We start from the raw sequence: 25,713 nt of genomic DNA on the forward strand, positions 1-25,713 counted from the left end.
AATTGGACATTTTTATTTTTTTAACTTATAAAGATATTCTATTTTACCTATTACATGTAATAACAAATTGTCACATAAATTTTCCAAAGTCATATGATTCAAATCATGTCCTTCCCTCCCTTCCCTCCCCCCTCCCAGAGCTGGCAAGCAATTCAGTCAGGGTTATACATGTATTATCATGCAAAACATATTTCCATATTGTTCATTTTTGTAAGAGTATTATCATATAAAGCCAAAACTCTAAAATAAAAACACAAATAAACTAAAGTGAAAAATAGTATGTTTTGACCTGAATTCTGACCCTAACAGTTCTTTCTCTAGAGGTGGATGGCAGCTTTCTTTGTCATAAGTTTCTCAGAATTATCTTGGATCATACAATTGGACATTTTAAAAATGAAACTCACACTGTTATTATTCAAAATGGCATTTACTGAGGAACACATTTTTACCTTTGACTTTCAAACTTTTCTCCAAATAATATGTTTTCTCTCACGTTTCCATGAAAGATCCATGCTTGCTGTGACACATAAGCCACTGTTCCATTGAGTGCCACAGATCCACCCCATAGCTGCATCTAAAATAAGAACATAAAACATTCATGTCTCCAAATGTCTGCAAAGTTATACTCTGTATATTATTATATCCTCTTTCTGTCAACAGCATTCCATGATCATTACATGAATACTACTAAGATAGTTGAGGGTAGACATGGTTTATTTGTTACACCATTAAAGCCTACTATGATACTTAGCTTCTACTAAGAGTAGCTAACATTCATAGGGCACTTTATAGCCATATATGTATGTCTATACATATATGTCATTGAATCATCACCACCCAATGAGGTAATTGTGGTAGCCATTATTCTATCTTGTAGGAAACTGAGTCATAGAAGGTTGAAATTACTTGCCCTTAGATTACACATAAGGGGGACAATCAGGTTTCAAACCCAGTTCTTTTGATTCCCATTCTATATTCTTTCCACTGCATTATAGCTTTTGTTCATGACAATGGTCACTTAGATTCTCTATCATGTTTAAGATGTTTCATAGATATCTTAAACATGGGTCTTAAAGCTAGGATGGACTTCAAGTGGTCATCTAGGCCAGACTCCTGCCTCCAGGCATGTGTATGTGTATGTATATGTGTAATCTCTTTTCTAGAGCTGAGACAACCAAGGTCCAAGAAGTTGTGACAAACTGAAAGTCACATAGCTAGTAAGTGATAGAGGAAAAACTAGAATCCAAGTTGCTTACAATGTTCTTTCCATTCCACCCCATCTCAAACAAGTTACTTAACACCTCTTGTTTCATCCTCTGTAAAATGAAGGGTTGAACTCAATGATCAAGACCATTCCAGCTATGAATCCTATGACCCTAATCAATTTAATCTAATAATGCATTAAGTACCTATCCTTATTCAGTCTTCATTCTTTTTTACCTCTGCATCCTTAACACTGTCAATCACTCTCTTCTTGATTCTTGCTGATTTTCCTACCTGTCTAACCATTCCTTCTCAGACTCTTGCCTGATAATGTTGGGCAATCCCACAGAGCTCTGTCCTGGGCCCTCTGCTCTTCCTCCTCTATAATGTGATCTTTTAAACTCTCATGGATTCAATGATCATCATCATCATCATCATGATTTTCACATCTATTTATCCAGCCCTGATCTCTAAATCTCCCATCTCCAACTACTTAATAGATTTCTCAAACTAGATGTTCTATAGACATCTTAAACTTAGCATGTCCCAAATTGAATTTATCTTTCCCCGCTAAACCTTGCCCCCTTCAAAGCCTCCCTATTATTGTCAAGTGCATCCTCTCTATCCCCAGACTTACAGCTAAGATGTCCTCATTACCTCTTACTCCCATATCCAATCAGTAGTTACAGCCTGTTTCACCTTTGTAACATCTCTCTAATACTCCCCCATTTCCCCTCTGATATTATCATCATTCTGGTACAGACCTCATCTCCTCCCACTAGGGCTGCTGTTATAGCCTTCTGGGCACTCTGCCTGTCACAAGTCTTTCTACACTTTAGTCCATCATCCATTTAGCTGCCAAAGTGATTTTCTTGAATCACAGGTCCAACCATGTCATCTCCCACCCCACATTCAATAAACTCCAGGAGTTCTCTATCACTTCTGAGATTAAATATAAAATTCTCTCTTTAACATTCACAGCCTATCATAACCTACCCTTTTTCCCACCTTTCCAGTATGCTTATACCTTATATCCCACACATATACATTTCATTCCAATGACACTGGCTCGCTTTGCTATTCTTCAAACAAGACACTCCATCTCTTGGCTATAGGCAATTTCGCTGGCTGTCCTCCATGCCTAGAATAATTCCTTCCTTATCTCAACTCCTGGTTTCCCTGACTTCCTTGAAGTTCCAATTGAAGTTGGGAATTTGTTGAATCCTTTTCTAAATCCCTTTTAATTCTAGTGTCTTCTCTCTGTTGATTATTTCCTATTTATTCTGTATGTAGCTTGTTTGTACATAGTTATTTGCATGTTAGCTTCCCCTCACATTAGATTGTGAGCTACTCAAGGACAGGTACTATCCTTTGCCTTCTTTTATATCCCTAGCACTTAGTATAATGCACATGGTAGGCAAGTATATAATTGACTAATATATATTTACATTAATATATGTATGATATGTAATTATAGTAATACTTGAATAATTGACTGGTTGACTTTGTCTAAGGTATTGTGCTAGGAATTCAAGGGTGTGAAAATCATGTTTGGATGTAGAGAAAAATAGTACACATGGGCATACAGATAAACCACTACGGTGAAATGTGAAGGAGAAGCCACTGACAAGGTTTCATATAGCAAGCAGAAGTTACTTGTTCTGGAACTCAAAGGGAGTCTAAGATCCCATAAAATCAAGGAGAGCAAAGTTTTCACAAACAGTCTCATTTATAGTTCCATCACTAACGGGTCAATCACTTTCTAAGCTTCGCTTCTTGGACAGCAAGTATGTGTGGCACCATGTCCTACATCAGATATAGAAAAGTAAAGCTGTGAAGCATGAGAAATCACCAGTGAGAAATCATTGTGAATATTTATTTTCATTGCATAGAACAAGAAACAAAGTATTTACACAGTAAGACTCTGCCTAGGAGTCTGGACTTGCCAAGCAACTTATACCCCACATTTGTGACAAGAAATAGATAATCCAGGAAATCATTTGGATGCATTACTTTAGGGAAATTAAATTTTTTTTAAAAAGTTATTCTTCAGCATTTTTCTTACCTGTCCCAGGATGGCTGATATGAGGGAACTCTTTCCACTTCCAACATTGCCACAAATTCCCAAGACCTCTCCCTGCCAAAACAACAGAGATTAGACATAGCGATGTTGCCAGAACCCCCTGTCCTGATGGCCTAGTCACAATGCCTTTGCTCTAAGCTGCAAAGAGGAGGGGATGAGAAATGTCACTCTAAGAAAGCCTGTCATCATCCTAATATGTATTGGGATGCAGATATGTAAATCTTAATTAAATCCTTTTTACTGTGCAGCATAGTGGAGTAACCCAGAGGACTTCTTGTAATAATGTATGAGCATTGGCCATGAAGCACTGCTCTTGTGCTGGGCCTAGAGACACAAGCCTACCTTGTTTGGAGAGGTAATTTGCCCTATGCAGAGCCTTCAAAAAAAGGAAAAGATAATGAAAACAAAGAGCCAATTCAATCTAAGAGGAGAAAAGAAAGAAGTATATTTGTATGTGGAGAGGTGGTTGTTTGTAGAGGTTGTTTTTGAAAGTAATCATCCACATTACAGTCATAATAACTCAAACTGAAATTATCAAATAGCCTTCAGTTCCTTATAAACGAAATTTAAAGGTTCGTTCAAAATGGAAGAGACCTGAAAAGTCAAGCCTTTGGTTTTACAGCTAATTAGATAATCAATGACAAAGAGAAATAACTTGGCTGTTGCTTATCATAAGTACAGTAAAGGACTGTACTGCAAATGGTGGTGATATTGCTTCCCAGACATTCAGGTCAACAAAGGAAGAAGACAAAATTCAAATTAGACAGGAAGACATGGAACTTGAATAGGAGATTTCATTAAGGTTATTCAGCCAGAGAATTTTTTTAAGTGAACATATATTGAATATTCAACTACAAAAGATATTATTTTACATATCAAACTAAAGAAATTAAATGATCAAATGTAATTTTTACAATTAATATCTAAACTTAATTAAAAATGCTAATATTGCAAATAGTTTCTTTTAATCAGATCCTTACTCTTACTCTAAAATACAGAATTATCTTCTTCAGCCTTATATTCTTGGCTAAAAATGTACCTTCTGAACTGTACCTTGATCCCTTAACTCTGTACTTTAGCCATGGAAGAGGTAATGGAGTCTAAGGACTTGTTATAAGGAGCTTTTTTGGTAATTCTCAACTTTTAAAAGCTTTCAGCCTACAAAATTTTACCTTTTCTGCCTTCCTTGATCATAACAACCAGAGCGACAGGGCCTCAAAAGTATAGTTTGAGTGGCATAAAACAAAATGGTTAGAGAAGTGAAAATAATAAAAATGTCTAAATGGTTGTTTCCCTTTAACCCTGGTAGGAGTGGGGCCTGCAGAAAGCAGGACAGACATCTCACCCAAAAGGAACTGGACTCCACCAAACATAAGTATAAATCATAACAGATAAAACTACTGTGCAAAGAGAGTCCTTAGGTTGGAGGCTTAAAGAGGAGCTGGGGTCTTCAGGACAACCAAGTCACTAGACTTACTGCATTTTTCTTCCTCATCAGAGCCTCATAGGAAGTGGGCAGGAAGTAGAACAATGGAGGAGGACTGGCAGCTATAGTAGCTGGGGTTCCCAGGGAGTAGAAAAGTTATACCCATCCCATTTTGGGCTCTGGATCGTGGGCAGCCCTATCTGGCATACTCTATATACAAACTTGTGTAGGGAGATGATGGTTTGGGGGGGGGCGGTATTGTTAGTTTTTTTTTTTAATATTTGCACCTTGTCTGCATAGCTCTTAAAATGACAAATGTGCCCTTGATTAACTAATCCAGTAATGTTTTATTTTTTAAAGAAAAAGAAAAAATGTAGAGGGGGAGAACAAAATTTCTCTTTTTAAAAAATTAAAATGAAGAGTGGTAAGGGCTAGGCAATGGGGGTCAAGTGGCTTGCCCAGGGTCACATAGCTGGGAAGTGTCTGAGGCCAGATTTGAACCTAGGACCTCCCGTATGGGAGCCAAGGGGAACTATGGAATCAAAAAAGCCTCACATCACATGATTTCATTTTTGAGATGGTGCCCAGTTACATTAACAACGTGTGACAGACCATCACTTGACTTACTCTAAGAAGTTATACTCTTGGTTGACCTCCACATTGCACAATCAACAAGAAACATTCTCTCTTTTTGAACTTACTGTGGAAAAGGGTAAGCCAAATGATGGGCGATTATTATGTTTAGAATTAATGTCACCTCTCTCCCACCCATTCCTCTTTGCAACTAAAGATGCAGCTTATTTTGATTTAGCAATTCTGAAAGGAGGAGGAGTTACTAAATACTAGTTTTACTATATCAGCCTGGTTCATTTTTCAAGGAATTCAGAAAGTTGAGCCATTTGTATCTGTCTATTCCTGACTGCATGCTCATGTACAAGGGGCACACAAGAAATGATGTATTCATGCATTGATCAAAGGTACTGATCAAAGGAAAAAAAAAAGTCTTCCAATATACATAAGCACATTCTTCTAATTAGCATGTGTATGTATTAAGTTTAGTCAGGCCATGTTCTGTTTGAAGAACTGAGAGAAGAATGTAGCTCTTTCTTAAAAATTCCACTGTACCTAGCTCTCAACCCTGTGTATAAACCACTGCAGATTTCATATCAAGATGGACATAGAGGTACTCTAGGATGGAAAAATCTACCTTTTTCACAGCTAAATTTATTTTTTGCAGGACTGGTTTTGTCTTCTTTTCTCCTTCACTTGGCCCTGTAATCCCATGGAATTTCTGGCTCAAGTCAACAGAACTCTCTGAGTCCAATCTTTTTCTAAATTTCAATTTCTTCTTATTAAATTCTTTCCCTGGGATAATTATCCTTTTAGGTTCATGTTCCCAAGACAATGTAGCATTTTTTAGCATCAATACATAATCTTCATCTTCTGGTTGGGTGATATAAGTTGGGGGGCTTTTGTTCACAAGAATTTTCTAAAATTAAAGAGAGAATTTTAATTTTGAAGATATCATATACCTGGAAGAAACATCACAGCATTTTCTATGACCCATAAATGACTATGCAATCTAGGGAACTTCAGGCTATTCAGAAGGTATAACAGATAGCATTTTGGCATCTGGTTTGTTGGCTTTACCTAGCCAAAAAAATCTTTCCCTGTTTGGGTTGTTGTTGGGGTTTTTTTAAGCATATAACTTATGGTGCATACAAAGAAAAAGTTTGTTGTAAGCTACATTCTTCTACACATTCATGAGGTTGTCTACCCTTCACTTTTCTCTGACGGTACTGCTCAATGATTAAACTACTATTTTAATGAAATCAGGGCACCCCCAACTCCACCCAACCATTTCCCAAAAGTGTATGTGGTTCACCAGGTCTGTGTGGGAGGAAGGGAGAATAAAGTTAGAGAGCATGAAAAATTCAAGGAAATCCATCACACCTACTAGAAAGTTTATTAAAAGCCTATTTAATGTAGGATACTAACAAACACTGGGGCAGGTATTAAGTTTAACTAAGACATAGTCCCTGTCCTCATGGAATTTATAGTCAAGGAAGGAGATAAATTACAAACACACAAAACTATAATGTACATAATAAGTGAACTAGACAGGTACAAAACAAAAATGATATGTTAGCTGAAAAGGGAAATGTTATTACTGTGGCAGGTAACAAGTTTTCTTCATGAAAGATGTAAAATTTTAGCTGGGCTTTAAAAGATGAGTAGGAATATGACAGTACCTAGCACAGTACCATGCACATAGTAGACAGTTAATATATACTTGTTGAAATGAAAATAAGAGCAAAACATGGGAAGAGAAAGAATGAGGATTCTCTGCATAGGTGAGAGTATAAGAAAAGACACAGAGGCAAGAGTGCTGGAATTGTTCAAACAGCAGAGGAAGCCACTGGGTACATGATATAAAGATAGGATGAGAAAGGTAGGGTGGCATTAGATTCGATAGGGCCTTGAATACTAAGAAAAATGTTACTTGCTAACTAATAGATTGCCATTTGAGACTGTAGAGCAAACGAAACAGCCAGATGTATTCACATGAAAGACCTTGGGATCTTGGATTTAGAGCTAAAGGGGCAACATTAGAGACCATCAAGTCTAACCCTCCATTTTACAAATGAGGGGCTTGAGGTCCAGATGGCTTATGTTACTTATTCAAGGCCATAGAGGTATGAAATGACATGGGTTCAATTATCTCTATGCAGATGATTCCAGATCTATAAATTCAGCCTGATCTTTCACCTGAGCTACAATCTTGCATAACCAACTCTCATTTGGATATCTCTAATTGTACACTTTAAAGGCATCTTGAATTTGACATCTCCAAAAGAGAACTTATTATCCTTTCCCCAAAGTCTCCATTACTATCAAGGGCATCACCATTCTTCCAATCACTCAGACTGACAGCCGTAGTGTCATCCTTGACTCTTGACTCTCACTTCACATATTGGAATCATTGCCAAAACTTATCATGCTCTCATGCTCATCTCTTTCTCTTGATTCACACAGATACCACCTTTGTTCAGGTCCTCATCACTTCTTGCCTATACTACTGAAATAACCTTCTAATTAATCAAGCTCTTCATATCCTGGTCCCTGCCTACTTTTCCAGGTTTCTTATGGTTTACTCCCCTCTGCATTTTCTGCAGTTTGGCTACATTGGTCTACTCATTACTCCTTACATACAACACTTTCCAATCTCTATGCCTTTGTCCTTAATGTCCCTAGTATGCTCTCCCTGCCCACTTCTGCCTCTTAGTTTCCCTGGTTTTTTTTTTCAAAACTCAGTACAAATTTCACTGGTCACCCTAACCACTGATACTAGTGTCCTCTTCTATAATATTACCTTCTATTTAAACTGTATATATCTAGTGAGTACCTACATATTCATGTACAAATCACATAATCTTTAGCATAGGAGCTCCTGGAGGAGTGGAATTATTTTTTGCTTTCTTTGTATCTTCAGTATTTAGCATAGTGCCTGCCACCTAATAAGTGCTTATTGAATGTTTTGTTTGTTGACTAAGATATGAAATGACAAAGTCAGAATTTGAACCAATATCCTCTGATACCAAACCCATATCTCCACCGAAGCTGCACTGTGCCTCTGGGCAGTAGTGGGCAGGATAGATTGAAGAGAAGAGAAAGGAAAAGCAAAATAAAACTGGAAGCACATCTCCTTCTGATGATGATTTAGGGGAATCATCTCCATGTACAAAGGACATTTTTTACCTTTTACTAGAGATTCCAGCTCAGGTAATTCTGGAGTGAGACCTTTCCTCAATGACTACCCACTTGAAGACCCTGTCCACCCAGTGAGTCTCTGCTATTTCCCAGATTAAAGGACAATATTCTCCAAGCCCAGAAACCTTCCCAGAAATAGAAATTCCCCTCCCTACTCACCCAGAGACAGTTATACCTTCAATCTCATTAGAGAAACGTTAGCTTCTGCCACCGCTTTGACTGAGAAAGGCAAGATTGCAATTGAAAACTTCATTACATTAAACATGGAAATCACACTAAATGCCTGCAGGACAAAAGAAAAGTATGAGGGTTTGGGATGAGCCATTATCTTGTGTCTGAAGCCATTCATTCATGGGGGTTACAATTTATTGAGATGAGAAACACTGAACCAGAGTTTGAAGCCTCTGGGGAAACCTTTCCCTCTCTCCCATTCCCCTATAGCTTAGAGACAAGGTGTTGGCAAGTTTAAATCGAGTATCTAAGTAACAATTGCATTTAATAATTCCTATTCCTATTCCTATAGGGTCTTAAAGTTAACCAGGTGATTTCCCATCACAACTCTGCACAATACAGATATTCTGCTAATTAAAAACAAGTACATTTATTGAAAGAGGCCAGACCAAAGGAGAACAACTAGGCATCAGAACAGGCTACACCTCAAATTGGGTACACTCCCATCTGATCTTATAGGATCATGGACCTGGAGCTAAAAGGGACCTCCAAAGCTAGCAAATCCAAACCCCTAATTTTACAGATGAGTAAACTGAGCCACACCCAGAGAAATGAAGTGATTAGGTCACATAGGGAGATAAGACTTAAGATTTGAATACAGGTCCTCTTTTTCCAATGGACTACTCTGACCCACCGTCATCATGAATTGAATTGTCCTCGTATGTTTTTCATAAACTAGTTTCCTTCCAGGTCTTCAGAGTGGGATTCCTTTCAAAGTCAGAGTTTACATCTCCAACCCACATTCAATTTGTCTGGCAAGTATAGGACCTGCTCTCATTTCTGAGAAGAAGCTTGTCAGTGACTGGCTCTGCCCCTTCCCCCAGGAGTGGTCCAGCCTAACCTACTACATCTCAGTCTGTACATCAGAACTTGGCTTTGGAAATATTCCCTACTGGGAATATGGTTCCCACCCCCAAGGTCCCCATGCCTGGTAGCAAATCACCTTCTCTGCTTTGCCTTCTTCAACACATCATGTCATTCCTTTGCAGAAATCACTCAGCTGGCCCCAACCAAGTTCTAGCTTGTGTGGAAGAATACCTCTCTCCCCATTTCCATCTTACGTGACACACAGTTTCATCCTCAATAAACAGCACCTGTGTTTTTGCTGAGACTGAAGTAAGATTTACCAGTCTGTAATTGATGGCTTCTCCCCAGCCACCCACTTTAAAAGCTGACATCACATCTGCTTTCTTTGAATCCTAAGGGATTCCTGACTGCTGTTCAGATATCCCTGAATAAGTGACAGGTTTCAGCTAATTCTTCCCTAAGAATGATAAGAATTCTCATCTCCTCCATCCCAAGATTTCCCAAAAAGAAATGTTCCCATTTCACAAAAGATACTCCCCTCTTCAACTACTTTAATGATTAAGAATATGCAGTGGTTATCTAGTCCCAAATTCCTTCCAGGCTTGACACAAAACTAAGGACTTTATATTGTACTGGGAAGGGAGAGAGCCTATTGTGCTAGAAACTCAAACTAAAGGAAATCCTGGCACAGAGAATTTTTGGTGAGTTCTGGCTTTTCTTTGATTCAACAATTTTAGAAAGTATGTAGATTCAATTCTGAATTCATTGAATGGGATTTATAACTGGAAGGAATTTTAGAGATCATTTAGCCCAACCCCCCCCCCCATTTTACAAATGATGAAACAAGTTCAGTGAGGACAAGTGATTTATACAAAGTCACCTAGTAAACAATAGGGTCAGAATTTAAACCAGATCTTCAAAATCTAGAATTCTAAATTGGTACACTTTGGGTTTGGGGAGTAAGAAAAAATTTAACAATGGGGTTTTTTGGTTTATGTTCCAGTTAAGAGTTGAACTCATTAAATTAATTTTTTTAAAGAGTTGAACTCAAGTTGGGTTTTTTAGCAAATGAGTATTACTTGTTTCAGTTTGTGGTTCAGTTCAAACCCCCTGAAGTGTGCAAAAGTAAACTATGCCTGAAATGACACATAATACTAGTACTCTCAGAAAGTAAAAGGTGCTATATTTTAGAATTCCAGGCAAATTCAAGGTATCCTCCTTGCCAATAATTCTAGATTCCCCCAACACCCTGCGTTTTGGTGTTTGGTGTTTTGACTTTTCAAAACATCTCTCCATCAAATCAGCTTCCTCCATCTTGATTCTGCTGCCTATTTCCCATACAGGTTGTTTTTTTTTCCTTTCTCTCTCTGGTTTTGCCTTGCCTTCCTCTATGATTTCATTTCCCTCTACATTCCAAGCTTCCTCTTGATCTGATGACTTAGGAGGTAGTCTAAGTTGTCAGGGTCAAAACTCCCCCTATCCCAAATAAATTTTGACTTTCCCTTGTATTCAAACTTATTAAGCTCTTTATATGTGTTAGGTTCTGGAAACACTGGCCCCTGCCAGTCCCAGCTCTTCCCCTCCCTCCTATCCTTACACAACTCTTCTGATTGGACTTCTCTTTCTATGGTTTGTTTTTCCTTCTTTACTGGTTTTTCCTTTAAACAGGCAATTTCCTCTTTGCCTTTTTTTTTGGGGGGGGGGGGGAAGGGGCTCTTCCATTCTGGCTCCTTTCAAGTCCCAGCCCTGCCACGACAAGTGTCAGATTGAATCATCAGGCCCTGTGCATTGGAACAGAGACATTGGGAAGTGGCTACCCTGTCAGATGCCACAAGCTGCCCAGGGTGGCACGAGGGGATACCTTAATACAAAGAAAAAAGAGACAGAGACTTGTCTTACAACAGGTGCTGTGAGCTTTCTTTGTAAAAGAACATGGAAAGTGAAAGTCAGGACAATGGCCATCGTGGACACAACAGGTGCAAGGGCTGAGTTTCCACTTTGTATAAACCCTGCCCTTTCCAGCAATTTCTTTTCCTTCTTCCTTATGCCTACAAAAGAAAAAATAGTTCAAAATAGTATGGTATTGCATGCACATCACTAATGTTAGGTAAGTCACCTCTCCACTAGGGCATCAGTTTCCCCATCTGTAAATTGAAGATGACTAACTTGGATTTTCCTCTAAGGTTCTGCCTAGTTTCTGTAATTCTATATTCTGGGAGCCAATAAAAAGTTACAAATTTTTTTCTGCCAAACAACATAAAAGCTTTTCTTTTCCATTTGTGGAGACCATGTAGGAAGGACATCATGAAGGTGTGATGCTTTAGTTCCTTTCAATTCCTTTGGCATATTTAGAATTCATTTTCTAAATCTGGCCTCATATATGATAATACAATATTTTCAGCCCCAGTTAATTGCTGGTGCAACAAAAGTATAATTGTAGAACTAGAGAGTCAATTGTAAATGGCAGTTCAGATCATTAACTGGCCAACCACCTGATTCCATGAGAGCAATTATGTAAATGCCCCTGCAATTAAATTTACATTTAAATTCTATTAAAATAATTTTTAAATTGTCTCTTAAGGAAAAAAAAAAGACAATATCTTTGAGTCCTAGTTTTTCCAGCTAAGGAAGAACACATCATTTGATCATTCAGATATTCAATGACTATGACCTATGAGGAGAAAAGAACATATACATATATTCTCTAATTCAAGTAAATAGCTTAAGGCAGCTCTCTTTTAGAATACAGTATTTTGGTGAAATGTTTTCATTAAAGGTGATCCACTACCCCACCTGAACCCTTCAGCGGCATTAATACAATATTCCCCAGTAAATATTAAACCATAGAACACACACTGACTTTGGTGGCACAAGAACAAATCCTGAAAAGAAACCCTTTATAGGCTACTGGAATTCTTTTCCCCTTAATTTTAAGAACCTCTGAATAGCATGTTAGCAAAGTAAATGATTCTATGAAGAGGCTCCATGCTTATTCTACCTCGGATGTTGGTTGTGAAGGATTTTTCCCAGGCATACATTTTTATAAGCTTGATGCAGGTCAAAAATTCATTCATTATCTGGACACGATTGTCTGTCACAGTAATGGCAGATCTTCGAAAGGCTGAATTGAGCTTAGCCATAAACATCTGAAATCAAGGAGTAAAATGTTACCTTTATAGAGGGTTATTGAGTTGCAATTGAACTAAAACCAAAAGATTAAAGGAAAAGGTAGGCTTTCAGCCTAAAGAGTGACTTCAGTTAACTTCTAGAGTGAGGCTTTGGAGCAGTGATGGTTCTAAAGGAGAAGTGAGAACATCACCATTGCTGAATTGCTAACAATCATCACATAGAAAGCAGCTGGAGCATTTTCTGCCATTCTGATTCAGACTTCAGAATTACCTGTTATTTTTGCCTTTTCATTTGTTCCTATAGATGCTTGTCACTACATACTCTGCATGATCCTGTGTGTTTTAATGACTTTTCAGATGAGTCCTGCTCTATCTCTATTCTTTGTCATTAGACTGTCTGTTCCTTGAGAACAAAGACTATTTGCTTTTCTTTGGGTCCCTAGGGCTTAAGCCAGTGCTTACACATAGCAGGCACTTCATAAATGCTTGTTGACTGACTGCAAGATGAATGAATAATCTTAGATATGCCCTCAGGAGCAACAAGGGGTAGGGTTCTCTTCTCCCTCATAGATTCAAATTTAAATCATATCTCAATCAGTAGAGCATATTACCTTCATAGAGGAAGATTCTCAGCTAGAGGCTGAGACACTTATTGTCAGAGCCAGTCTTCTATAGCATCAGAATAACTCCCATTTTTATCACAATCAGATAGAATTTGAATCCATGCGTCTTACTCTAAGTCTTCCTCTCTATCCAAGAGGCCAGGTAGCGATATATTCTAGAAGAGGAGGAGGCCATCTGCCTACTGTCAGAGGGTCTCCAAATAAGCCTGTCTTCATTCAAAGCCTTTTCCATTTAGAACGACTTGCCAGTGTTCATGCTCTGCTGACATAGCTTTAAAGAAGCCAGGGTCACCTGGGGGTGTTGGTGAAGAACTTTAGTGAAGGCTCTAATAATTGTATGAATCTATGTGGAAGGCAAAGCCAGTATTATGATGGACTAACTATTAGTCCATCAGTCTAGCAAAGAGAAAAACCAGTGGAAATGGATAGAGATTAAATTATTATGAAAGGGAAACAGAAGATAGTTAATCAGGGAAAGCAGGTCAGGGTTGAGAGTCATAGAGGGAAACTATCTGGTTACAATATGAAGTCATAAACACCAGAATGGATAGCAGGCGGATGGAGAAAGAAGTGGGCAAAAAACTCATTTGGCATCTCCAGCTACTGTTAGTACTGAGACTTTTTTCCCATGGGATTTAATGCCTAGAATTTTTTTTAGTCCAATCAGACTTTGCATAGTTCAATCAGCAGTACTTCAAGGATAAGTGTGGGTCATTCATGATTCAGAAGAGTGCAAGTCCCCCAAATCTTAGTAGACAGTGTTCAAAGGCAGCATCCTCTTGGCCTTTCCTTCCTAATCCAAGATTGTAGGTATAGTATCAGAAGCAGGTTTTTTAGGTCTTTGTCATTTCAGGTTCTGAAATGTGCTCACAGCAGCCCAGAGAAATACACTTTATCAATCGTGTCAAATTAAACATTTTTCTTGTGCAACATGTAGAGAGGAAACCCACACATTTCCTGGACAAGATATGTATTTGGATGGTTCAAGCCAGAAAGTAAATAAAAGAGCCTACCTGAATAGGGATGAATATCACATATACAGATGTCCCAATGAGAGCTGTGGGTCCCAGAATGAAATAAGCATATACTGAGCACACTGCCATTAGCACAGGAATTGTAGCTGGCAATGGACAAAATAAGGCAGCTTCAAATAAGGAATGGCCGTCACTTGATAATATATTGATGACCTGAAAAGAAAACACATGTATTCTAATATCAGAAGGGTTAACTTTTTCAGAAATTAAACATTTTCTCAGGCCAATTTTTTTTTTCAGAATTGTCTTGAGTTCTTAGGAAATTGAAGATTTCCAGTACTAGAATTAAAATTACTCCATCTCTTATTTGACCAATACTTAGAAGTTTGTAACAGGACACAAAAACTCAAAGACAACTCAGAAACAGGAGAACCAGACACCTATAAGAAAGAATGCAGATGGCCAGGCAAGAAGAAAACCACGTACAATGACTGCCTGTGCATGGAAAAACAAACCCAACCAGTGGAGAGGAGAAGGGGTTGTAAGAGACCTCGGAGACAATCCTTCCCATTGCTACTTCCAGACTCTACCTCTGTAATTTTATCTCTCTGCAACCTGTCCTCCTTTGAGCTTCACACTATCCATATTTATCAACCAGTTAAGATCCTTGCAGCCATTATCGTTAGACCTTCCTTGGACATTCTCCTGCTTTTCTCAATGAGTTACTTTAGAACCTCATTCAATCTTCCCACCAATTGAATCCCTGCCCTCATACTTGGGGGTTTTGACATATACATTTATACTCCTTTAAATTTCCTAAATTCTCTATTCCTTAATCAATTGAGTTTCCATAACTAACCCTCCTCTCCAACTCAGCTACATATAGAGGTAGTCAAATCCTTTTCTATCATTCATGAGTCTTCCACCTTCACAGACCCTGAAATTCCTTTATTTGATATTAATCTTTTATCATACCATCTTTATATCTTTTGACCCCTAACATTGTTATTCATCCTGACCATGACTTCTATTCTCTTCACCTCTCAATTCTTTTCTAGGACATCTGCCTCTCACTGGCTATACTCTCCTCCCCTTTCCCTACACCTCAACCACTTGATGAAAACACTATCCTGTTCACTCAAATCTCTTGCTCCTTTGTGTTATGAGCTATTATGCTTTGCCATACCATTACTTCCACCTTCCACACCTCTTTTGTAACTCAGGTGCTACTGAACAGAGCCAAAAGAAATCACAAAACCATGACAACTGAGACTACTATGAATTTATGTTATCTCTTCTCAACAAGGCCTTTACCGCAACAAGGCAACGGTTCTATTCTATTCCACTTTCCATAGCAACTACTCCAAAACTTCTGGCCTCTTCAAAAACCTCATAAGATACCTCCTAGCCTCACTTTCTATGTTCCAACTTAATATGACTTTGCCTCATATTTCAGCAAAAGTTTCCTTTCTAATTGAGGCTGTTTCTTATGAGAAACTCCTTATGTATCTTAAACATCATCCCTACCTATCTCCTCCTTCACTCTTGTCTCTACTAAAGACGTGGTCCTGGAGGCAGCTGGGTGACTCAATGGATTGAGAACCAGGCCTAGAGACAGGAAGTCCAAGGTTCAAAACTGACCTCAGACACTTCCTAGTTGTGTGACCTTGGGCAAGTCACTTAACTCCCATTGCCTAGCCCCTACCACTCTTCTGCCTTGGAACCAATACCCATTATTAATTCTAAGATAGAAGGTAAGGATTTAAAAAAAAAGAAGTGGTCCTTCTCCATGCCAAAGCAAGCCCCTCTATACTATACCCTTGATCCCACTCAATCCTGTTCTTTCTAGCAGATTACCCTTACTATTATTATCCATTGTCTCATTCTAAACTTCATCCTCTCATTATCTACTGTCTTCTTCCCTCTGCCTACAAACATACTTGTGTCTCCCTCCATCCTTAAAAAAACCTTTTTTTGTATGTTACCATTTCCACTAGCTATATTCCCTTATCTCTCATCCCCATTGCAGCTAAATTCTTTGAGAAAATTCTCTGCATTTGTTGCCTCTACTTCTTCTATTTACACTGTCTGTCAAAATCCTCTATGATATGGCTCCCAATCTCATCATTGAACCAAAATTGCATTCCCCATCATTACCAATGGTTACTTAATTTCCAAATTTAATGGCATTTTCTCCATCCTCATCCTTCTTCACCCCTCTACAGCATTTGACAGTGTTGCTTTCTCCTCCTGGATATTCTCTCTTCTCTGACTTTTCATGAAATGTGTCACTCCTAATTTTCATCTATTTCTCTGGCCTCTCCTCAATCTCTTTTGCTATTTCTTCATTCATTTCATTCTTATTGTGAGTGTTCCCTAAGACTCTGTGCTAGATTGCCTTCTCTTTCACTCTATACTATCTCCCTTGGTGATCTTCAAGCTCTCTTGAGTTTAATTATCATTTTTATGGAGATTATTCCTAGGTTTGTGTTCACTAACCTAGACTCACTCCTGAATTATAGTCACAAATCACCAGTTGCCTTTTAGATATCTGACTTCATGTATATATGCATCTCAAATTCATCTTGTCTAAACCAGAGCTCATCTTTACTTCAAAACTCTCCCTTTTTTTCTTAAACTCTGTTACTATCAAAGACACTACCATCCTACTAGTCTCTGTCATTATATTCTTCAATATTTTCCCTGACTACTCCCTCTGACTCCCCCTACATAACCAGTCTATTGACAAATTTGCCATCTCTACTCACACAGCATCTTTCAAATATGTCCACTCACAAAGCCACTACCGTGAAAGGTGATGAAGAACTAACAGGGTAGTGGCTTTTTTTGATTTGTGAATTATTGCATTTAGCCTTTTAACTGGTCTCCCTGCCTCAAATATATTCCTACTCAACTCATCCTCCACTTGGCTACCAAAGTGATTTTCCCAAAGTATAAGCCTGACTGTGGCACATACTCTCACCCCTTTTCACTCTGTAAACTCCAGTGACTCCCTTTTACCTAAGAGATAAAAAAGAAATGTCCTGAAGGCAGAATATGTGGAATGAAAAGTTGAGGTTGAATCCAAGTTTGTGAGCTTTGGAGGGGCTGAGAGGATAGGATAGTTATACCATAGAAAATAAAAGTTTAGTTTAGGGGGTGAGGCAGACTACATTGAGTGGAAAGATAGTTCTATTTTGGGTATGTTGAGTTTGAGATATACATGGAACATCCAATTCAGAAAGTCCAAGAAATATTTTAAAGTGCAAGTTTTCCTCAGCAGAGAAACTAGAACTAGGTATATAGACCTGGGAATTATCAGAATAGAGATGATAACTGAACCAATAGATCACCAAATGAGATAATGGAAAGAGTAAATGGAAAGGGACAAAGCTACAGAGTCACCTTTAACACAGCTATGATTTTAAACCCTCCACCCTTTCCACAATGCAATACTACCAGGTAGAAATGCTGGCAAATGGATAAAGAAAATCCACTTATTAGATTTATTTTTCTAATGCAAATCTCTGGTTGCTTACCTCACCAACAGAGATGTGTGTCAGAGTCTTGAATGAAACCAAGTTTTCAAAGGCTACAGTAGAGGTGGCAACTTTCAGCCTGATTGCCGTGCGATAATTTATAGCCCAGGCTAGTGCCCAGAATATTACTTTAGTAAGCTCAGTGATAAAAAGGGCCACACACAAGGCAATGCCAACGAAGATGTTCTTGGAGGTGTTTTCTGTGTACTGGAGGATTTGGTGAATGAGAACCGTCTGCAAAATAGCACAGAGTAATGAAATCCTTGGGTTACCCAGGGCAGCAGCCTGAGTACCAGACACCAGCTGCAGACTAAACTCATATAGCATTTTCCAAACCACAGAAATAGACTTTTCCACATTAGAAGCAGTGAATTGATATGTGCCAAAGAGTAATAGCAAGTCATTAAGGGGGAGTTGGGCTATTGTTGGGTTGTTAAGGTAATATTTCACCAAAAATTAATGAGCTCTCTCCCAATTAGGGTGGAACATCCGCAAAATTGAGATTTGCCATCCATACTTTCAGTCTTCCCTTTCAGTGCATTTCCCCTCTACTCAGGGCTACTTTCTTCCTCCTTCCACTTCTCTGTTACTTTCAAATCTTCTCTCCTCTTCCTTCCTATTTAAACCAGATCTCATTATCTCACTCACTCTGAAGTGTAAATGACATATCACAGATCAAAGTAGGATCCCTTCTAGAATTTGCATTTGAACAGGGAGAAAAACCTTAAGCCAAGCTATAATGGTAGAATCCCTAACATAGCAGAAGGAATTAGATTTTTTAAAGAGCAAATGGTCTTTCCAGTTTGCCAGTGTCCATAAAATCTTATCATATTGAAGACTGTCTACTCCTCCTGATGTACCAAGATACAAATTATATATATGTAGGTATGTAGGTGTGTGTATACAGACATTATATATTTATATCCACAGTTTCTTTTTTACCTGCCATTGGGAAGTTTCTTCATTCTCTTGGCTTGAGGCATTCAGGGCTAGAGTGTGGAATCCAAGTGGTAATTGCTTGTGTAATATCAAAGATCCATAGTTTAAGCCAATATGGAAGGCTCATGGAAAATGTTAGCTCTGACTTAGTAGGTAGACCATGCAATTAATTTTAGTGGTCTTTGCTATACTCAATTAGAATTAGCATTTTGAAAATGAGTCTCTGAGGAGTACAAAGATAATGATATTATAACTTTTAAAATTAACTCAGAAATTAGCTAATGACATTCTTGGTCAATTATGAGTCTGTGGAAGGGAAATCCCCACTCACCGGCCCTATGGCTGCCATGATTATACAAAGGACGTTGGCTATGGTATCCATCAGAACACGAGTTCTCTGAAATCTCCAAACCACTCGTCCCACCGAAGCTTTTTCTGCACCCACCCTTGCTACTTCTTCATCCCAAAGGAATCGAAACCTGTGTTGAAGGGAGGGGAGAGGAAGGAATGGTGTCATATTTCTACTTGTTCTTTTAATTGTTCATATTCATTCATTCATTCAACAAAAATTTATTAAACATTTTATATGTACAGAGCACCATGGCAGGTGCCAGGAGAAATACAAAGTTTAAATAAGACAACTTCTGCACTTGCAGGGTTCACAATGTAATTGAGAGAAAAGATACCATAAGAGAGTTAGAAAACAGTACTATGTGAAATCTGAAAAGAAACATCAGCACTAACCAATAGGTAATATCAGCGAGCATAAACTGTTATAGTGAAAAACTGTGTTATGGGCTATAGGAATAACAGAGTCATTCCCCTTCCCCAGTCTTTTCCTCCAGGGATAAAGTGGTATTGGAATGACTAGCCTGGGTACCATCACCTCTCCAAGGAACAAAAACCAATTTTGTGCATCTCCAGGCCCTTTACTTCTCTTTGTCCTTTTGTTTGTTTGTTTAACAATAGTTGTTCACTTTAGCATAATATCAATTCTGAAAAGAGGATAAAGGAGATAGGAGAGGAAGTTATAGCAAATGGGGATCGCTTAATTTTAATTTATTCCCTGATTATTCCCCCTTACTGTCATGGGAAGTTGATTATGGTTAGGATTCCTAAAACATTTTCCTTCGAATGAAAGATCTATGTTGTCCCAATGGTTGCCATGTTAAGCAACTTTCATAATACTTCTAAGTGGTCTTGTTACAGCCCAGTCTAGTACCTGATTTGTGGACTTGTGGACTTTGATTAGTTTCATTTCAGGACAATTTTTAAAAGGCAAATCCAGGCTCAATTTAAGAAAATCATCCCTAATAATTAGAACCATCCAAATGTGGAGTAGACTATCTCAGAGCAAAGACTCAGAATGGAGGAAGGGGAAGTGATATTCTCCTTGTTTTCTAACAAAGGTTCTACTGGGATGGAGTTTTTTTAGGTATAAATTGAACTAAATGATCTCTCAGGTCCCTCTTCTACCCCTGTAACCGTTCTGTGATTCTGAGACATGGGCAATATTAGAGTTGTGGTTGGTATTCTATAGATAAGATAGGATTCAAAAGATAGAAAAGTAAAAAAGAGAAGTGATATCCCTGAAAGATATTGTCCAGACTATGACAGGCCAATCAGGACCTCCTTCCTAGAAAATAGTCTCACACTTAAAGAGGTGCCCAATTGGTATATGCCTTCACCAAGAAGCAACTTGGCTACATAGTCCTCAAGCCCAAAAGGACCCATGTAAGTCCTCTCCCCTAAGAATAGGTAGGTCTGGTATATGAGTAGTATACTAAGGCACCAGTTTCTTTAAAAACTATATCTTATAACACAATTTATATAAAGGGTAGTAAAATAGAGTTCTAAATCTTTTATGCTGCAACTCTGATTGCTGGAGAACAGCTATGCCATTTCCCTAAATTGCTATACAAAGGGACTTTTGTTGAGTCCTTGATTACAGATGACAAAAGGAGGTAGTTGCAACTGCTCAATCTGTTTGCTATTATTCTCTTCTAGTTTTTTTCAAAGACACAAAAGTTGTGAAGTCACCTACTCAATAGCATCTCTGAGAAGTAGCATAAGTAGAATGAACTCTCTTGAGTCACAGAATGGCTTCCTCCTGGGAAGTAAAGGGGAAGAACTGATCCTCCTCTTTGGCTTATGTATTTTTAAGTCAGTGGCCTAATATTTCTTAAGTGTCATCACCATCCTTATTTCTATTGCCTTCAATGTTGTCCATTAAAATATATTAGGTGTAAAAAAAAAAATATATTAGGTGCCCACCAGAGCTCTGAGATTCATTAATTATGTGACCCTCAGCAGGTCTCTAAATCTTCTTTGGCACTGTAATTCAGGAAGCTTCTGTTTTTGAAATCCAACCCTTTCCTTATGTCATAGACAGTACTTATAATGGGATCATCCTGACCTAAAAATGACAATTCCTTCAGGAGCCTCTCTCTAGCTCTTAACTCCCCAGGGCAAAACATTTAGGAGATATGGGGAAAAGAATAGCAAATTCTCCCAAGGACAAAGAGTACAATCTAGAAATAAGAAGGATACCTCATACCTCCAGTTCTCTGATTGCCTTTTGTAGTTAGTTCAATTTTCCTAAATCCATGAATGCCTTTTTTGAGGGAATAATCATAGTTATGTGAAATATCCAAAGCAAATCAGGTCCTTTAGGCTCACTTCCATGGAAGGTCCCAGAAAAAAATTTTAATAAAGCAATAGTACCTCTTTGCATTGGCATCTGATGTATCGTAGGGTGATAGCGGAGGCAAGGCATCCATACTCAGAAAGTGTTTGTAGCCTTTGACCATTATAGGTGTAAGCCAGGAAAATGTGGCAAATGAAAATAGCCCTGCATCATCAACTGGATTGGTAGCCAGCCTGGGAGGAAGGAAGACATTTGGTATTCCTTGAATTTCAGTATTACTGAATGTATGTCTGACTGCGTTTTATTCTCTTACTTACAATCATAATAACGTGTAGAAATTTGTTATTACATGTAATTAGTAAAATAATAAACAAATAAACATAGACCCTTAGGTTCATAGATATATAAAGGTGAAGAAGAGATCATCTAGCAAAACTATCATTTTATGTTTGGACACTAAGGCTCAGAGAGATTAAGCAACTTGTCCAAGGTTATCCAGTAGAGCTCCAGCAGAGCTGAGATTAAGATTCAAGTGCTGCTGCTCTCAGTTGCTCTCTGAGTTAGTTCCCTCATCAGTACAGTGGAAATAAAATTCCAATGCTATATACCACATAGGATTATTGTGATGGTCAATTGAGATAATGTGAATAAAGTGCTTTATGAAACCTAAGTATAAAACTAGAAAACCTTTGGAAAAGTCACAGCAAATGGCACTCCTTATTGTGAAAAACTGAAATAAGGAAAGCAGCTAAATAACTACGGTTTTGGAGATCATCTGTGCTTGCTAATCACAATGATTATAGATCAAAGCCTAGATGGACAAGGCCTCAGATTTGTCCCCACAGGGATAATTGACTTCATTTAATTCTATTATTGAGCCTCTCTACTGAACACCTTCTTACTATGTACCCACTGGTGAAGATTAAAGAGGAAGCATAAGATAGTCTCTCTAATTTCAAGAGTTCACCATCTCACTAGGGAGAAAAGATGTGTATCAAACAATTAGAAGCCAAATCTGTTCAGTATATAATCAAATCACTATACATCCCAACCTTGGGTATTACAAATGAGCAGTGGTTACCATGAGGGGACATGACTGACAACCTCTGTGGCCCCCCTTTCCAGCACTGGCTGCATTTTCACTCATTCCTCTCAGCACACTGGTCTTGAGAGTTAAAGAGAGATAAAACACTCTATGCTTCCCATTGTCACTTCCAGGTTCTCCCTTTCCTACAATTACCCAGCTACTTCTCCTGCTTTGAGGTCCCTACATTCCACATCTACCACCCAGTCAAAATCCTGGTAGCTATTGAATAAAGATTTCTAGGACACTCCTCTTCCTTCCTCAAAATGTTCCTATTTTCTCTCCTCCCCTAATTCTTGCTGTCATACTAGTGGACTTAGAATACTTATTGTTACTCCCTCAAATGTCTTAACCTCCCAGTTTCTCAACCTACCCACTTCTAATGACCAGTTCTTCAGCCACAAATAGGGATAGACCCCTGAATGTTGCCATCATGTACAAATTAACTGCTTCTGTGTTAAAGAACTATGAAATTCTAATTATCTAATAACAGTCTATTGGCTTTTCACCTCTCCTTCTGCCTTCCCATACTAAACCTTCCTCTTCTTCAACACCAGTACCTCTAATCCCTTGACCCATCAGTTCTCTCCCTGACTACCACCCCCACATTAGCCACTTACTTCTCCTTTCCCCATCTTATCTCCTTTGGTAAACCAATGCCACTCTATAACATCCTCTTCTCTTAAGTCCCTTGCCTCTTTATCAAATCACCAATTGTGCCCTGCTGTCTCAACACTGTATCATTCCTAGCATTTGCTACCTTTGCTTCTACACACATTTGACTGAATGAAGGAGGAAAAAAAAACTGGGGTCAACTACAAATTTGAGTTACATAAACTCAACTAGGTCCCTCACTGCTGCTAAGCATTCTTTCTATACTTCCCTTATCAGCTCCCTATCCTATTCTCCCACTATTCACTATTCACAATTCACAGCAGTTCTTCTAAACCTTTACTTCATTCCTCTACCTCTCCACTGGTCTTACTTCCCCCACTCAAACATCTGAGAATTCTGTCTCATATTTTATTGAAAAAATTTGAAGCCATTCTCCAAGTACTCTTTCTTTTTCCTTTCTCCTCCTCTTAAATCATCTGCCACTATCACCTAATTTGCCACTAGCTCACATAAAAAAGGCTCTACTCCTTGCAAAGGCAAATTTCTCTACCTCTATAAACAATCCCATTCCATCCTATCTGCTCCAGACAATTTTCCCCTCTATTATCCCCACTCCTTCATTTATCTTTAATTTCTGTCTACTGGCTCCTTTCATACTGCCTACAAACATGCCCATAACTCTGCCATTCTCATAAGCCCTCAGTTGATCCTTCCATCCCTCCTATCATCCTACATCCCTTCTTCTGCCCTTTGTGGTAAAACTCCTTGAAAAGATCATCTACAATAAGTGCCTCTACTTTTTTTCCTCTAATTCTTATCTAAACTCTCTCTACAAGAACTTCCAATATTATCTTTCAACCAAAACTACTCTCTCCATAATTACCAATGGCATTTTTAAATGCAATGGCCCTTTTCTCAATCCTCACCATTGTTTATCTCTCTGTGACCTCTACCACTATTGATCATACTCTTATCCTTGATATTCTTTTCTTCAAGTTCTCGGAATATCACTACATCTTGGTTTTCCATCTACCTATCTAATCACTCCTTGGTTTATGTTACTGGATCTTTATCCAGATAATACCCAATAACCTTGGGTGCTCTATAGGGCTCTGTCCTGGGTACTCTTCTGTCCTCTATACTATTTCACTTGGTGATTTTATCAGCTCCCATGCATTTAGTTATTATTGACAGTTCTCAAATCTACTTATCTACCCCTAATCTTTCTTCCAACCTCCAGACTTATATCTCCAACTACCTTTTAAATATCTTGAACTGGATGTCCAGTAGACATTTTCAACTCAACATATCCAAAACAGACATTCCAAAATGGAATAATATGCATATCAAATATTTCATTATCATTCCCCCTAAATTCTCTTCCCTTTCAAACTTCTCTATTACTGTCAAGGGCATCGTCATCCTCTTCTTCACTCAGGCTCACAACCTGTGGGTCATCTATCATTCTTCACTCTCTCTCATCCATCCCACCCCCAATCCAATCTGTGGTCATGGTCCATTGACTTCACCTTTGTAACATCTCCTGAATATGCTTCCTTCTCTTCTCTGACATTGTTACCACTTTGGTGCAGGCCTTTATATCCTTATACCTGGATTGCTGCAATAGGTTATTAGTGGAGCTTCCTTCCTCAAGGCTCTGCTCAATGTAATCCATTCTCCATTCAGTCAAGGGGATTTTCTTAAAGTACAGCTCTGATCATGTTACCCTGCACCCCACTATACACATATTCAGCAAACTCCATTGAATTCCTATCACCTCCAGAATCAAATAAAAAAATTCTCTTTTTTGCCATTCAAATCCCTTCATAATCTACCTCCAAATCTCACCTTTTCAGTCTTCTTGTACTTTATACTCTGTCCCCCACACCCAAAATACTCTTTGATCCAGTAAATGTGGCTTCCTTTCTGTTCCACAAACAAGAAGATACTCCATCTCTACATTTCAGACATTTTCTCTGGCTACCTTCCATGCCTGGAACACTCTCCCTTTCCATCTCTATCCATTAGCTTCTCTGGCTTCCTTTAAATTTCAACTAAAATCTCACCTACAGGAAGTCTTTCCCAAGTTCTTTTAATTCTGGGGCTTTCCCTGTCAATTATTTCCTATTTATCCTGAAGATAGCTTGTTTGTTTATAACACTTTTCATGTTGTCTTCCCCCATTAGAGTGTGAGCTCCTTGAGAACAAGAATTGTCTTTTGTCTTTCCTTGTATCCCCAGAGCTCAACACAGCACCTGGTATATAGGAATTTAACAAATGCTTATTGACTCTCTGACAAGTATGCCAATGATTCTCTCTAAAGCCGAATTTCTATTAAAAATTCATACCATTCTGTTAGTGGATACAGAATGCTATAATCACACAGGTGATTCTTTACACTATTAGAATTCCCCTGGGGTTATGGACAGAGATAGGATTCAACAGTCCTAGGTTTGATGCTAATTATGAGGGCTGGGGACCAGTAAGTGTCTCAGTGGATTGAGGGGTGGGATCCTAGGTTCAAACCTGGCCTCAGGCACTTCCTAGTGGTATGACTTTGGGCAAGTCACTTGACACTCATGGCCTAGCCATTACCACTTTTCTGTATTGGAGCCAATAGGCAGTCTTGATTCTAATATGAAA

The 25,713-nt window shown here is 38.5% G+C and overlaps 1 protein-coding gene across 3 annotated transcripts in view; it reads right to left on the minus strand.

Annotated features, from left to right (window-relative positions):
- The window catches only part of ABCC12 (ATP binding cassette subfamily C member 12), a 68,061-nt gene that overhangs the window by 38,407 nt on the left and 3,941 nt on the right, over nt 1-25,713 (minus strand). For 2 of the 3 annotated variants that reach the window (XR_008915296.1, XM_001370228.4), the window contains exons 3-12: nt 21,449-21,604; nt 19,056-19,203; nt 17,786-18,019; nt 14,286-14,459; nt 12,520-12,667; nt 11,421-11,569; nt 8,659-8,766; nt 5,920-6,201; nt 3,269-3,340; nt 450-574 (exon numbers count right to left, since the gene is read on the minus strand). Coding sequence is in view for 2 of the 3 variants with exons in the window: in XM_001370228.4 (XP_001370265.2) it covers nt 450-574; nt 3,269-3,340; nt 5,920-6,201; nt 8,659-8,766; nt 11,421-11,569; nt 12,520-12,667; nt 14,286-14,459; nt 17,786-18,019; nt 19,056-19,203; nt 21,449-21,604 (1,596 nt within the window). In the remaining variant the exon portion in view is untranslated. Of the gene's footprint in view, nt 1-449; nt 575-3,268; nt 3,341-5,919; nt 6,202-8,642; nt 8,767-11,420; nt 11,570-12,519; nt 12,668-14,285; nt 14,460-17,785; nt 18,020-19,055; nt 19,204-21,448; nt 21,605-25,713 lie in introns of those variants that run through there. The other variant, XM_056812261.1, reaches the window with a different exon arrangement.

The sequence above is a fragment of the Monodelphis domestica genome, chromosome 1 (genome assembly GCF_027887165.1).
Source record: "Monodelphis domestica isolate mMonDom1 chromosome 1, mMonDom1.pri, whole genome shotgun sequence".
NCBI lineage: Eukaryota > Metazoa > Chordata > Mammalia > Didelphimorphia > Didelphidae > Monodelphis > Monodelphis domestica.